The 16,364-nt window shown below is 35.7% G+C and overlaps 1 protein-coding gene across 7 annotated transcripts in view; it reads left to right on the top strand.

Annotated features, from left to right (window-relative positions):
• The window catches only part of gtdc1 (glycosyltransferase-like domain containing 1), a 95,194-nt gene that overhangs the window by 16,650 nt on the left and 62,180 nt on the right, over window positions 1–16,364 (top strand). For 6 of the 7 annotated variants that reach the window (XM_041262129.1, XM_041262130.1, XM_041262125.1 and 3 more), the window contains one exon: window positions 14,932–15,099. In XM_041262129.1, the coding sequence (XP_041118063.1) occupies window positions 14,932–15,099 (168 nt within the window). Of the gene's footprint in view, window positions 1–12,911; window positions 13,274–14,931; window positions 15,100–16,364 lie in introns of those variants that run through there. The other variant, XM_041262131.1, reaches the window with a different exon arrangement.

Raw genomic sequence — 16,364 nt, 5'->3', positions numbered from 1 at the left:
CAAATGATCGACAGACTCAGAGCAGATAGAAAAGCTCTGGGCAGCTCCCACCAAGGAACAGTTCTAGCAGAATTACTGTGTGACCGTTCGCTGCTTCCTGCCCCGCCTGTCTCCTTGGGGCTCCAGGGGGTTATGGGCACAGATTGGGCACAGCAGGACACTTTCCATTGCCTCTTCTGATGAGGCGACACGTCCCCTGTGGTTAAGCTCTCCCTGTCAGCAGAGCTTCTACCGCTAATCAAGAGGGCCACTGCAATTTTTGAAGTGCCCTGGCCTTGGATCACCTGGCTACAGCTCTTGCTGTTTCCCAGTCTATGGATGCCTTATACAGGGTGCATTATGCGGAGAAGCCGGGTCTGGTCCATTTTCCACCGGTGCCGTCTTGGTACTGGCGCCTAATTTAGCGCTCCTGTCCAAGGATGCTTCCTGCCCCAACAAGCGGTGTCGGGTCTCAGAGTCTATTTAGCCAGTGCATTTGCCGCATGACTAGGCAATTTATAATAGTATTCTGGTAGCTTACCAGGTCCCTTTCTGACAGTCACAGACCCTCACCACAACAGCTAGAGAGATGCGCATGGTTAATAAGGATCTGCTCAGTGTGTCAAAGCTCAACGGGCAGGCTGTTGGCAGGAACCTGGCTGCGCTGATAGCTGAACGTAAGCTCTGGGGACAAAGCACCGCTGTTGGATGCCCCTGTTACCCCAGGACATACATTTGGTTCCACGGTGGACAAGATGCTGCAGTGAGAATCCACAAAGGAGCTGGTTCGCTTGCTTCCCAAGCGACCATCCCCAGTACACACACCAGTGGAAAACTAGGTCCCAACAGCCTCAAAGACCGGCACAGCCGACTGCGCATGCTGCCAGTGATGGTGTTTAGAACTGGCCTGTGGCAACTTTAATAGGTTCCACTGCCCTGTGCAGAGACAGAAACCTCAGGCCAAGCCGCAAACCGTGAAGCAGCCCTGGGAGTTTGCTGCCACTTTCAGGGAGCCATCTGGTGTATTGGCGTCAGTGCACTAAGACATCTGGGTGCTTAGTACTGTTCATGGAGCCTCCATTTGAGCCCATGCATTCAGCTGAGATTAAATATTTATTGCCCAAAGCAGCTTTCTTGGTTGCTATCACCTCCGCAAAGCGGGTGAGTGAGATGCAGGCATTCACTATTGCAAAAGCTTGCTTCATTTTTTCAGAGACCAGGGAAAAGACTACGCTCCGTACCAATCGAAGACGATCTCTGCAATTCGTGTCAGCCAGTCTGGAATTAGAGGGTTTCCATCCACCTTTATTCCAGTCTGACAGGGAGCGACAGCTGCATACGCTCTGCCCAGTGCGGTCCCTGGCATACTACGTTGACAGGACTAAGTCCCATGGTCAAGCCCTGTCTAAGCAGTGGCTGTCCAAATGAATAGCTGACACAGTCAGGACTGCCTATGAACTGGTAAGAAAAGTTCACTGCCCATTGTACCAGGGGCATGGCAATTTTGTGGGCTTTATTCCAGGGTGCATCTGTCAAGGACATATGTAATGTAGTGATGTGGGCTACTCCCCATACCTTTACTAGGTTATACAGACTGAATGTCTTGGATCCTCAAAATCCTGCCTTTGGAACTAGTGTTAAGGGCGGCTTCACATTCTACCCTTACAACACAGGCATAGAGGAGAGTTTCTCCCTCAATTACAGCTATTTGTTACTGGTGTTCTGTATGGTAACGCACAAGGCAGCCTCTCAATCTTGCCATTGCGATGGCTTTGGTACTCCCACCTATACGGTAATGGTTACATTTCGAACTTGAAAGGGAACATTCTGTTATTACATAGCCCCAGTTTCCTGAAATAGAAATGTAACCATTAACCTTCAAGGTCGCTGCATCCATGATTGCAGCAGGCTTGAAGGGAAAATGACGCAGAGGTCTGTAAGCGCAGTACTTTTATGTCCTCAGGGGCAGGACATGACTGTATCATAAGTTCTGCGAGCAACTTTGATGTAACTTTTCAGGTTTTGGGGTCTTTAGGATGTGAATAACCATATGTTAACAGTTACATTTCTATTTCAGGGAACCAGGGCTATGGTAATAACCTAATATTATTGCACAAATATAAAAATAACCATGTCCATACTCAAGTCATGAGTGGTATAACCCCAGGAACGTTCATGTAGTATTATGTTTATGTAACAAGTACAATGTATGGAAAAGAAAGTTCTAATTCCATCTGAAGATATTTCATGTGGTAAACCCACATGTCCATGTTGGTCATTTTTACACATCCCTTTGTGGAGTATGATTGCAATCCCACCCCCATCGAAGATGCCAACTTCATATTTTCAGTGTCTTGTAGGCATGTGACTTTTTGGTTTCCAGACGATAAAGACCTAACGCTTTGAGATACTGACTTCATACTCTGTACACAACTGTATTCTATACTCTGTATTCTTAATTTGCAAACCAAGGCTACATAAATAAAACATCATACAGAGGTGATGTAAAGTACAGCAGCATTTACAGTTGGTATACAACTGTCTGCAAATAATTTTTACAAATAAGTTCCATTACTAGAGTTGTCAAATGAAAATTAACCATTTAACTGCCACGTTGTTTTAAACACTGGTCCTATATCATTGATAACAAATCTTTTTTTTCACATTCAGTATTCTATTTTTTAACAGCATAAATACTTGTTTCACTTTTCAATCACTTGACATCCATTTGATTTTATTTGATCCACTTTATTCTGTCAGAGGCGCCCCCTTCCCCCTCTTACATTATGTCACTAAGGATGCTTTCCTTAGAACTATATGGGCAAAAATGATGATGCTAGATGTCTTCTTCCGTTATAACTGTATTGTTGCTTTTGCAATGTAACAGACATTCACCTCTTTATATTGTAAGCATTTTCATAGGAACAAACAAAGCTGGGTGGGATTACCTAATGCACGTAAGTGGAAACTGATCTTTAAAATGTATATGAAAGTTTTTCTTTTTGCCTTTTGTAAAATACCTCGGGAAATTCCCTTGCATTTAAAGAGTTTGCTGACTCACTTTTTATTGACAACATTTAGAAGACGATTATTTATCACATTTGCTAAGCTTGGTTTTTGATGATAAAGTAGTTCCATATTCAATGTCTTTTCTTTACATTTAATCACTCTAAATGAATGATAATTTTTCATGGTGGCAATCACCTTTTTTATAAGATGTTCACAAAATCAAATATTCAATAGTGCAATAGCCTAAATCATTTTCACAAACCTTTGTGTTTACTTTCAAGGTGGCAGTGGCCACTAATGATTAGTTTTGAAAATCAGAGGCCAAAAAACATCATACAGTTAAATCTCTTCCCCTGACTGTAATGTGAGCCCCAGCAGCAACATACTTTTTGTAACCCAGCTCACAGTATGAGAATAAACAAACAAACACATTATTACAGCAGGCAACATAATAAAGTACACCTGTGATATTTTAGTCATGTTTTTAAAATTATTGAATACATACTGTAATTATCTATCTCATTTACACTATCAGGGTAGCTCATGTCCATTGGCGTGACTCTACTGAATCATGTTTTTTCATGTATACTTAAATAAGTCCACCCAGGTTCAGGCTCTGAAGAGCTCAACTTGTTCATCCTTTGTTACCTTGTTAATTTCTGTGATTTAAGGAAAATGATGCACATTTCAAAGTGGTAGTAAATGATATTATTCATACACGGGTCCTGCTCTAAGCTGCTTCAGAATGACAATTAAGGCTCTCTTTTTTTTTTTTTCCTTTCACAAAAAAAAAAATCACTTTGTTGTGTAATTTCTCCTGTGTCAATAACGTGCATGATTGCAGCCGTCTCCTATTCCATTGTTTAATCCTTTACAACAGAAAACTTACAAACCACTAAGACAAAGTCTGTATTTTCCCTGGAGATTCTCCGTATTCTAAGAAATTGTTGGCAACTTGAACTAAAAAGAAAGACAAAGTCTGTCTGACATATATAACATCCATATAATCTTCTTATGGTAAGGCGTTGTAGTTTCATTTTGAGTAATGGATTTCATATAGTATGTTGTGACATTTAGGAGTTACAATTAAGAAAATATTAATTTCAAATAGGCTTGAGTTTTTGTGTTTCCAGAAGCGGCTGCTTTTTATATTTATATGCCAGTGTCTTTATGTATTATTTATTATTATTACAAATTAACCTAAATTATTGTACCACAATATGAAAGCTTTCATTTACCACATAGTTCAACAAGAAAAATATTTTATTGCATGTATACATCATTCTATTAGGGGTTTTCGTAAAATGTATTTAAATTGAGTTTGTCGAAAACAAAGTGGTAGGTGGGGGAAAGCGCCTGATGCTGTTGTTTATGACTTGTTTTCTGTGCTTCAGCCATTTTGTAGAAGATCTAAAAATATAAAAGATGCTAGCCAGGGGTGAAATTCTCAACAAACAGGTGCAGGTACTCATATGCGCAGCCAGGTGCAACATTAAAAACATTGAGCCAATTTGATTGCCAATGAATAAAAACTTCCTAATTGTATAGATATCAGTACAGGATCAATTTGTTTATATACAAAATAAGCCTTAAAAATAAGTGATACAATATAACCAATTCACCATAAACAAAGAAGATGAACAGGTGAAAGTTCTATGCCATCTGCATGTATCACTCAGTCTGTAATATAACAATTAAGTTGGTAAGTGTTAAGGTACGCATTATGAAATAATTCACTATGCAGTACCTGCTGTAGAGAGGGAGTTGTGTTTCAAATATATATAAAAAAAAAACAATTGTCCAACTGTGCTATAAAAAAATTAAAAGAAAGATACAAATAGGTCTTAGTCAAACAATGTACAATAGGTGCAGAATTTTGTAATGTAACAGGCACTACTATTAAAAAAAATAACTTTGTAATTAACTTTAATTGTAATTAGCCATTTTAATCTCCATATTATTCTCTGAAATCATCCCCTTACTTTCCAGACCCTGGATACTCACTTTCAACAGGACCTGGCCATGCTACATTGATAGCCTTTGATTAGAATATATATACCTGTTTTATTTTTTTTTACCTTTTACTTATGCTACAACTATATATTGTGTGCTTCTCTGTTGTGTTTCTGTCTGTATTAATGACCCTGAACTACTCCAGAAAAAAAATAGCTTTTGAAAAGACTTCTCAAAGCTGAACAAGACAAAATGTGATGGAATTGTTACACATACTGTACCTTCTTCAATTGATTGTTCATCATGGCGTGATCATCGTCGCCGCACACTTTCAGGATCATTTTTTAAAACAGATTTCCAAGTCAGCTAGGCAAATACTTAAATTAACACTGTACCACTATGTTATGAGTCAGCATAAAACTGTTTAAAAATGCGATGTGTTTAGTTTATTAAGAAGAGAAAGGGAGAGCAGTGGGTGCGTTGAGCTGCTGCACCCTTCATCAACATTCAGTTGGAGAAGTGAAATAAAGATTTACCGTAGTCAAATGTTTTCATGTATACAAAGGAACATATTTTTGAAATGTTTACATTAAGATCAGCAATAGTGATCTGGTTGTTGTTTAACAGGTGCCTCGCAATTTAAATATATATATACTGGCATTATTTCTCTAGCAGGATCTTCTGAATCATTAACTAACTTCTGAATCATTAACCAACTGGATTTATGATGAGTTTAATTTAACACGACACGACTTTAGGTAGCTAGCGTGGACACAAGACTAATTTGTATCTTCATGGGAGTAAAAACATTAAAAAACTCAGTAAGTTAGAAAATAATTATATATTTGTTTTCTCTGTAGAGATACACATATTTTACTTTTAAATTGATTTTATTTCACATGCCTCACACGCCCATATTTTGAAAATTCCGTCATTCATTGCTTTGAAGTTAAAAGAAAAAAATGAATCAGGAGACTAAATTAAACATTTCATAACAGTACATTTACTTCAGATGTCATTCATTCAATGAACAACTGTCTTTTACTTTCTAAAAGAATTGGAGTAACACTGAGTACCAGCAGAATTTCAACCCTGGTGATAACAAGCAAGTAGACCTCATTCCACAGTGCAAAACAGATTTGTGACAATTGCATTTATTTTTGGTAACCTGAAAAAAAAAAAAACTGCCCTTTTAAATGTATTCAGACCCAAGCTGCTCAAATTTTGCCTTTTTATGGAGTGGTCTTGGCTTTAAACATTAGTAGAAAAAGCAGAAATTAAATAACCTAAAAGATCACCCTTATTTCAGTAAATAGTCTGACTTGCAATTTTTGGATGTGATGTATCAGCCTATGAGATGACAAATTCAGTTGAAGTACCTTTTTGATAAGACGAAGTACTTGTAAAAATAATGAATTGTTTTGGTACAGTGTCAATCATAATACCTGTTATGAGATCCCATTTGCAAAGTGTATGGTTGTTGTTTGCAGATGGAGTCTGAGACTGACTAAGGAGTCAGTTATTTCTGCTTGTCTGGGTTCTGTATTTGGATTGGAAATAAATGGCAAATACATCCTGGCTTAACCTATAATTATAGGATTTTTTTTCATCTGTCTTCACATACTGTGGTATTCATTTTTTCATGAAGCACTTAATTTTGTAAAAATGGAAACGCAACAATCCTGTTTGAAGAGAAGATTAAAATTTGCTTTCCAATAGAAAATAAATGTATAAATCCAGGTTGTCTTGGAAGGTTCCATACTAATTGTTATATACTCTAACAGATGTGCTGCTAAAGATCTGGATGATATTTAAAAAAACAACAACAAAAAAACAAAACATCAGCTTTAGCCAGGTTTTGAGAAGGACATCAATCAATCCCATAAATAGCAGGAGTGCAGATTTTTTTTACTAATGGACACATGATACATTCATGATCTTAATTCTTAGGGAAAGCACTTCAGGAGGCAGCAATGTTCTGAAAATAAAACAGCTACCGAACATTGATGATCAATGAGGTAAGCATGCTTCTTTCTAAAATGTGAATATGTTGACCGTTTACAGGAAACTGGAGATAGGATGAGTCTAAAAAGTTAAAAACCACCCTCCTACGCGTGCAATCATGTAGCATCTTAGTTTGCAAATTACAATGATGCCACAGGTACCATCGCTAATGAGTCTGATTCATGTTTCTTAATGCATGTGAACTACTAGCATTCAGAGTTCCAATGGATGATTGTCTGAGGCAACTAGTAAAGTAGATTGGCATGGAATTTAGAACTGTAAAATCTACACCAAATTTCCAGTTGTAAATGTGTTATTTACACATTTGTAATCACTTTCACACTTGATTGAATGAATTACTATAGTTCAGTTGTGGACAAAGCAAACTTCCATTTCAGGTTTTATTGTTGCTTAATTCATTCGCAACTTAATCCACACCAGAGTTTGTGTGGTATCAAATTGCAATTTTACAAGGTTTCCCAGCTCCTAGTGAAGATAAATTGCCATGAATGCCAGTGTACACATATCCAGTTTACTACTAACACAGGATTTTATGTGCCAAATAATACATACAATCATTTACAAGACTCGTGTAAGTTGAATAAATGGACTGAAATACTGTATTTAGGGTTAACACCTGAGGACTCATCATAAAGCCTTAGGTGTTCAGCTGAGAAAGAAAATAATATATTTTACATTGTAAATTTGATAGTGTGAATTATTATCCCATCCTATACTTACCTAGTGTTTATAGCTTGAGTTTAAAAAGGTCATACAGGCCTAGCTGGATATGACCTGCAGCCACATAAAGCAAGGTGTTACTCTAAAATTCAGTAAGTCATAGTAAACAGCTCAACTAAGTGACGTTCAATGATTGTAGAACACGTTTGACCTCAAGGTCATGGTCACAGAATACCTGTCCAATCATCTTTGTTCAACATTCTCAGAAGGAGAACCTTACTCTATTTTTGTGCCATTATAAGACATTTGGTAAACAAAAGTGGGTTACACTTTCCGTCTTTGACAGCAGTGTAGATGCTGTATTAAGCAGTGCTTAGAGAGAAGACCACTGATATACAGTAGATTTGTATATATGATGCCCCACTGCTTTTAATCCGGAGGAGTACACTTTCCAGTGGATACAGGTCAGCACCAGTGAGCTTTAACCTTATTGCAGGGGAGCAAGTGTTAAGTGGGGATAGTTAGCTCTCTGTGTTTCAGTAAATAAAGTGTGTGTCTGCTTTGAGACAGACATGCATTTGAAATGAGCCAGAGGATCTAGATAGCTGATTTTACTTTTAAGCTTCAGTTCTGCTGTAAAAACGTACATGAATAAAACATCAAAATACACTTTCGTTTACATAACCTTACCCAACCATATTTCACTTCATTTACTGTTCTTGTAGGGGAAATTGGAATACCTCTAAATGGAAAACAGAAGAGCATCTCTGCCAAGTTAATTTGAATGCAACGTTTTATTAACCTTCGTCCACAAGCATGTGCGCATTAGAGTAGTCAAATGGCACCTGAATGATAACATCATAAAAACTTAGAGAAACACCATTATAAATGACTTTGATAAAATCTACTTTGCAATGTGTGGCCCCAGAGCAAAAGGTACAGTGACCCCCCCCCCCCACCCCCAAGCTTTATCCTCAGTAATGACAAGATCAACTGGTGGTAACCACTTTTTTTTTAAGCTAAAATGGTGTTTCACTTTAAGTGTGTGCTATAGTTATTTAACTTTTTTTTTTGTTGTTGTTTTAAATAGCTATTCCTTTTCAAGAAATAAACAACAACAAACCAATAGCTCCAAAGTGTACATTTTGCAAGCAAAATATTGTTCAAAGACATCCAGCAGCATTTGCTTAACAGAAATACAAAAATAAATCCCTGTAGCTCATTAGCATGTTTTAGGGATTGCTGAATTATTTAAATGAAAAAGGAATGCCTGAATTCTCAATATTATAACCAATGTAAGGTAAAAATTGTGTCTGTAATGAATAAAGAACAGGTACAGTATGAATGAGATAATATCTAAAAATAAATCATACGGGGAAACCTTGAAAAAAATAGTTATGTTTCCACAACAGAAATACCAAAGAACTAACAGGTTTAATAAATATTTTTGTCATGTGTCTTCACTCTGATGTGGCACTCTATTTCCTCAACATTTTTTGAGAGCCATGTTTTAATCAAATTAAAACCAAGGAAACTGATAGGTATCTGCTTGGCTCACTGCTCTCTGTTCTGTTTCTTATTTAGTTAAAAGACTATTGTTGCTAATTTGGAATGATTAACAAAGTTTTTCTGTTAAGTAGCAACAGGTGTGGACCTGCTCTTGGAGGGAGAAAATACTGGTAGATTGTGGGGGGTGGGGGGGGGAGCGATGGTTATTGAAATGTATGAATTTAACTTTTTTTTCTCCTTTTCTTTTGTGATGTTTGTATTAACCATCTCTGTAACTTTTTTTTTTCTGAATCTTCCACCAACCCATATCTAATAAACAGTATGAAATAATGTAATTGTTAAGAAAACTCCTTGGCAAAATGGTGGTAAAGACCCGGTGTTTTCAGATATTGACTTTCCATTGTATGCTTATCTTGGTTAAGTTCATTTATGGGTCAGGGCCCTTTTGTGGTAGTAATTTTATAAACCTGTCACCACTGTGAGAGAATCATAGAACACAGCTGTGTACCACATTTGTAATGCAGACTGGGTCTTCCTACAAAGGGCTGTTAAAAATTATATTTATTAAATAATTTTATTATTAGCTACATATATACTTTACCCCTTCCACTCTTCTTATTACTCTTTGTTCAAGTCTACGTGCTGTATCTTGCAATTCATTGATGACCTGCCACTAGTTCATGCTTACTACTTCTGTATCTTGCAATCATCAGAAAATGATACAGACACAACCTGTACATCCAATCTTTGCTCGGTAGTCTGAGGTCTTCATGCTCCTGTATTCTTTCTCATGGTCTATGTATTGGGGCATATTTCTGTAGCCCCCTTTAAATGGTGGGCTCAGTCATAGACCTCTTCCTTTTTGACCACATATTTGCTTCTGGATAGAGTTTAGACTGTACAGTGGTCTACTGTTAGCTGCCATTATATCTGTTGAAAATGGCCTGTCTCTGCCTGTTTTGTCATTCTGTACTTACATTTATAATTACAGTTGTCTTCTTCCCGCCTTTCTTAACAAACAGCGGTAAAGGAAATTAACAAGTCCTAGCCAGTTACATTTTTCATCATGAAACTATCATCTCGCATGCTTTGCAACCATTATTAAGTAGCTGAGTAAGACATAAAAAAAAAAAAAAAAAAAAAACTCAAGTTATTATGGTAGTTTCCCTTCTGTCTTCCTGATGTAATCAGCTATGAAGATATGTAGTTATGATTAATAGGATACTTACCTAAAGTCTATAATATGCAATATACCCATTGCTTTGAAAGGGTTAATTTCAAGTGACAATTATAGGTTGTAGGTCCTTGCACATAAACCTTAACCGAACAGGATGTTCCTGAGACTCTCTATTATTGGCAGGAAAAAGTAAAAATAGAGAACTTTCATCTGGTTTGAGTCAGTGTGCTGTATTACTTGGGGTGGTTTCTTTTGTACGTGGTCCTTAGCTTTTGATTGAAGCTCAAACGGTCCAGGAAATGCAAATAATCCTCTTGCTGAAGATGTACAGTGACGTGATTGTGTGGCAGTACGAATGGCTCGTGGGCTCACCACATGAAAGAGACTGTTTCAGGAACAGATGAGCTAAGGCTGGCTTAAGTTAGGGAGATTCTGAGCTTCAAAGCTTTATAGGTTTGCATTCCCATCTAATGTAGAAAGACAGTCGTTTTATTAATGTCATTCATCATCTTGTTCAGTTTTAGCATTATACTGTATTACCACCAACATGTGTACTTGAAGAAAACAAAAGTTTGAAATAAACTGAAAATATCTCCCTGTCTATCTATCATCATGAACAAATAACAAAGAAATGTATTTAAACATAAACATTTTACATGATGTCTATTTACTGATCCTGTGCCCCCAACCCTGTATAATGCAAGAGTTCAACTGTAAACATAATCTTTTGTCAGTTGAAGTGCAAATCATTTACAACATGATTTACGTTTTATTTTGCAAGATTAAAATAATCATTCAGTATTTTTCAATAATTGTTTTTCACAGATTTTATTTCTTTTTTTCTACCTAAAACTTGCAAAAGGCAGGTTATACACCGGAGAGTGAATTAAACTAAATTACTTACATCATGCGAGTATACCCAATATACTATATTATTCTAGTTATTGATTTATTATTTATCTTTCTGTTGCTCAGTGACATAAAACCCCAGAAGTACTTCTCATGCATAGTTTTAAAGGTATTACATTTCTTCTCCAGCAGACTAATTTTGTCTTGAAAAATAATAGTTGACTCTCATGTAATGCTTTCCAAGTGGACTGCTGAACTGTGATTGGCCCTTACCTGGTACACCATGCATGATACATCCCGGTCCATCCAAAAGCAGTATTCTGTATTATTAACCAACAACAAAAATAAACACACAAAAGACCTCAATGAAAGTGCAATAATTAACTGTGGAGGGACTTTATTATCAGTTCTGGCTTGATAGGAACACATAATCAGCTTTTCCTGATGCCTGAACCTTTACTTGTGGGTACAACTGTTAATACACATCCACTGACTCATTCATTAATGCTCATTTAATATACATGTAATGATAATGTTTGAAAGAAAATGTTTTTATCATTATGGCACACAAGAGCTGACAACTCTAAAACCTTATAACATAAATAATTCGGATGTATTTAAAGTATTAAGTACTGACCAAGGTTTTAAGTCGTTAAGTTAGGCTTGTTAGCCAGTGGCTATTATTTTCCTATTAAGCCATGCATGCCAGGGAGGTCCAGAAGTGGAGCAATGGTATCTTTTGAGGTCCAATCTGTTATCCTGTCTTATTCTTAGATGCTATTTATAAAAGATAGATGCTGTAACCTACATTTTTAGAGATTAATTATAATTGTATTTAAATGGAAACAACAATACATATCTATCACATGTTAATTTGTTAATGACCCCCAATCCCATTATGCAGATTAATGTATTGTGTTGTGTGTGTGTGTGTGTGTGTGTGTGTGTATATATATATATATATATATATATATATATATATATATATATATATATATATATATATATATATATATTATACACACACATACACTGCTGTGCAAAAGTCTTAGACATTTTTCTACTCTGATGCATTATGGGCATCAACAATTTACTCAAAGCCTCCACTAGTGTTTTCTACTATTATAACAACCTTGACTTGCATAAAAGAGGAAAAACATTGAGTGAAGTAGCTCGCATCACATGATTTTCAAGGTGTGGTATCCGAAGCATAATCAACAAGTACAGAGAAGTATTATCTGTAATTGACAAACCCAGGACTGGAAGACCCAAAAAGCTGTCTAACAAGGATAAGCAATACTTGAAGATAATATCCTTAAGGAATAGAAAGAAGACAAGCATTGCATTGACAACAGAACTGGCAGAAGGCACAGGTGTCATTATCCATGATTTTGCTTTTCAAACTTGCCAGCTAGGGTATAGCCCTGAAATATGTACCATACATATTTGACATGTAGCAGAACTGTTTACATGTATAGTATTGACTTTCCTATTGAAACAAAAACCTCTTTGATGCATAATACCAGTGTTAGCATTTAGAACGCTTGTTTTACATTTCCTAATTAAAATATAAAGGTATAAGTAATATTTTCTAATAGTATGTTGAACTAACCAAGATGTTTTGTCGTGTTTAGTTGATTAATCAGTCAGTTAGGCTACACTATTTCTCTTTCTATAGTTATGTTTTTACTATATAGTCATGTGGTCGATTTGTGTGTCTAAATGGGCTTTTTTTTTTTTTTTAGCTGAGTTTTACTATATAGTTGCAATGTTTTACACTATAGTTGTAGTTAAGCATCCCATTTATCCATATAAACAAATACTTCTACCTAACATTTTCTTGAAAACTAATATATACTGTATCTGTGGCCATCATTTGAGGAACTATTAAAATAGAAAACATTGCACCCGTGAGTGTACATTCCAGAGTTCATATTACTAATGGCAAGAGATTCATTGAAACCAAAAGAAACCAAATTGTTCTTTTTTGGGATGTTTTCAATCAAAGGGGAAGTTCTCCGGTACTCTGTTGTCAATTTGTTTTAAAACCTTTCACTTGTAGTGTATGTGATTCTACTCAGAAGAACATGCGGATCACGACTGTCCTTAAATGTAAGTAATTAAACGTTATGTTAAAGAAACAGATCTTAACAAGCTACTGAACCGAGGAGGCAAGGGCCCAGTCTGAGAAATCTCAGTCTGGACTCGTGGAGTGCCTGAACCGTATGGGTTTCTAATAAACCAAAGCCAAAATGAGCAAGAAACCAGCAAGGTCATGATCGTGTGCTTACCTTGCACTTACGTGGTAGCAGGGTTGGGGTCAATTCCTGTTTTTCAATTCCAATTGCATTTTCAATTCCTTTTTAAAATCAATCCCCAATTACAATTCAAAGTCCTTCAAATTCACAGTCACTTTAATTTAAGCAATTTGAATTTGTTGCCACTGTGAGAAGCACGTTTGAACAGAATGCTGCTAATTACAATTTTGATCAGTGCTGTGTTGGAATCTTTTTAAAAAGGAATTGGAAATGAAATTGGAATTGACCTCAACTCTGCATAGTAGTGCCTTTACTGTATGAGCCAATGGGAACCCTAGCGTTCTCCATAAGACAATCTTTCTGTACAAGTCTAAAAGCCATTTTGTGAATATCAAGCTTTATTCAGTCCTTCAAAATTTAATAACATGAGTTGAACAATTTTTTTTGAAAATGTACACCATTATGTTCTTATATGTGAGGTACAAATTGATGGGTATGGTAGAAATGAGCCAAAGATTATTATTATTATTATTATTATTATTGTTATTATTATTATTATTTTATTTTATTTTATTTATTTATTTATTTATTTATTTATTTATTTATTTCATTTATTGCTACTCGAAGGTCTGACAGCATTAAAGATTATAATCCTCATGTTATCTACAGAGCAGACATCACTCAGGCAGCCAGAGGGCAATATCTTCCACACTGCCCTGTTAATGTTTCTCAACTGTGCCCCACAGCGACAACCCCCAAGGGGATGAATGGTTGTGCTATATAATCCCTGCCCTCTCTTGAGAGATTCTGAGCAGAGGTCCTTGTAAGTTCACATGGTAACGAGTGTACATAAGATCTAGGACGGAGAACTTTAGAACCCTTTTTAGACTCGCCACTAAAGCACCAGATTGCAATACTGTCAATCAAACAGGTAATATATAGAGCTGAAAAGACCACCATCAGGCATGCTCAAATATATATTTTAACATGTAGTATTACCAAAATGTCAGAACTAATTCTTAACTTCCCAATATATTCACTCTGATAAGCATTGGTGCAGGATATTCAAGATTATATTTGTGTATGCATGTCAAAAGGTATTTAGAAAATGATGTTTCCAATATAATGATAGTCATTCACAAAGACAAACTTGCTAGTCCTTGGTGCCACAGAAATGTATGAAAATTCCATGAGTAGATCTCTTAATAAAAATGTACTAATAATTGCCGTGCAAATCATTCCCTGGTCAGACTTGTCCTTCAAATGTTGTTGTTTTTTATTTTCATGTAATATATAAATGCATTCACACATAGTCGTTGTTATTTTTCTTACTAAGTAATTACTAAAGCTTATTCAATCCCAGTATTGTTGTTTTTTTCTCCCTTTCACATGGCTGATTTTGTGTTAACTTTGTATTAAAGGGTCCTTTTTGTTTTTGAGGTTTAGGGGTGATAACTGACTTTGGTGAACATGCTCACAGAAACCTTAATCACTGTTCTTGTTGTTCCTCAGGGTCCTCTTTACCAGCTCAGTTCTTAACCTGGCTGAACTAGCTGCCCTCCGACCTGACCTTGCCACATTGAAAAAGATCCTGTACTTCCATGAGAATCAACTGGTATATCCTGTCCGGAAGAACCAGGAAAGAGACTTTCAGTATGGATACAACCAAGTTCTTTCATGGTACAATTTTTTTTTTCCCCCTCTTCTGGTTCCTTAATCACCTTTTCTTGCATTTATCTTTAACAAAATACAGTTTTACTTGAACTGGCAAGGTGATCACTGGTAATTATTTTCTAGTTGTGAACCATTTAAAAGTGTACTCCTTGAAGGAGTAGGAACTGAAACTAAATATAATACAATAGCTATTTAGTGAAAAAAGATAAAATGAGTATTACACACATTGCTAAATGGTTTTGTAAAAAGTCAATACAGATGTGCATAAACACATAAGAGATTCAGAATCTGCTCACTGTCCCTGATTTCCTCAGGTGTTTAGTCTAACCATCATCCAAACCATGTTATATAAAACTTAGACCATGAAAATCTTGGCTCAGACACGACCAGATAGCATCAAACATTTGGCTTCACACCAATACAATCCCAATAGATATCGGTATTATTACAGAAAAGTCTTTTTTCGTACAATAACATTTTAATAGTGTTAATATAGAAACAATAATGGTTCAAATTAATCATTTTGATATATGATTAAAAATCAATTTAGCTCTAATTGATGATATTTTGAAAGTTGTACAAATTAAAAGAAAGCAATTGTGGCAAAATTGAATGCTTCATTAAGTCTCTAAATATATAATTTCTTATATAAAAATAGAAACTTGTTACAGTTCTGAATTGTCTTGCAAGCAGTATTGTAGATGTTTTATGAAATTAACTTAAAATTATTTGCATCCAACAAAATAACCATAAGCACACAACAAAAAGATTTTAAGAGTGTTATAACAGGGATACATATTAATAAATAATAAAGAAAAAATTGCTTATTTTTAATTGCTGCATCTGAGTAAATAATAAACAGTGCTTGCAAATGACTTGATCAGTAAAGAAAAAGACACTAAAATTGAAATAGCAGGATGGTGTTTTTATAGATTCCCTACTGTTCCCTATTAAAATAGACCCCATTAATGGATTAGGGTTGGAAAGAAGCAGCAACATTTCACCTATAGGGTTGCCTTTGAAATATCAGCATGTTCCAAATTAAAGTTTAAAACAGAAGCAAAGAACACACTCTTCAACAGAAGGAAAGAAAAGCAGTGATAATACTGGTACTAGTGTTACTGTTTTGAGTAAAAGACTAAAGTCCACAATTTCACCACTGTCCCTTTCTTCACTGAAAACATGGTGATATAGAAAGTGAAATTATTATTGACTACACTAAATATACACGTTTTATATTCTGCAACAAACTAAAATAACAACTATCCCAA

This window comes from Polyodon spathula, chromosome 10, assembly GCF_017654505.1.
Source record: "Polyodon spathula isolate WHYD16114869_AA chromosome 10, ASM1765450v1, whole genome shotgun sequence".
Lineage (NCBI taxonomy): Eukaryota > Metazoa > Chordata > Actinopteri > Acipenseriformes > Polyodontidae > Polyodon > Polyodon spathula.
The sequence above is the reverse complement of the archived record's forward strand: the minus strand, read 5'-3'. Positions and strand labels throughout refer to the sequence as shown.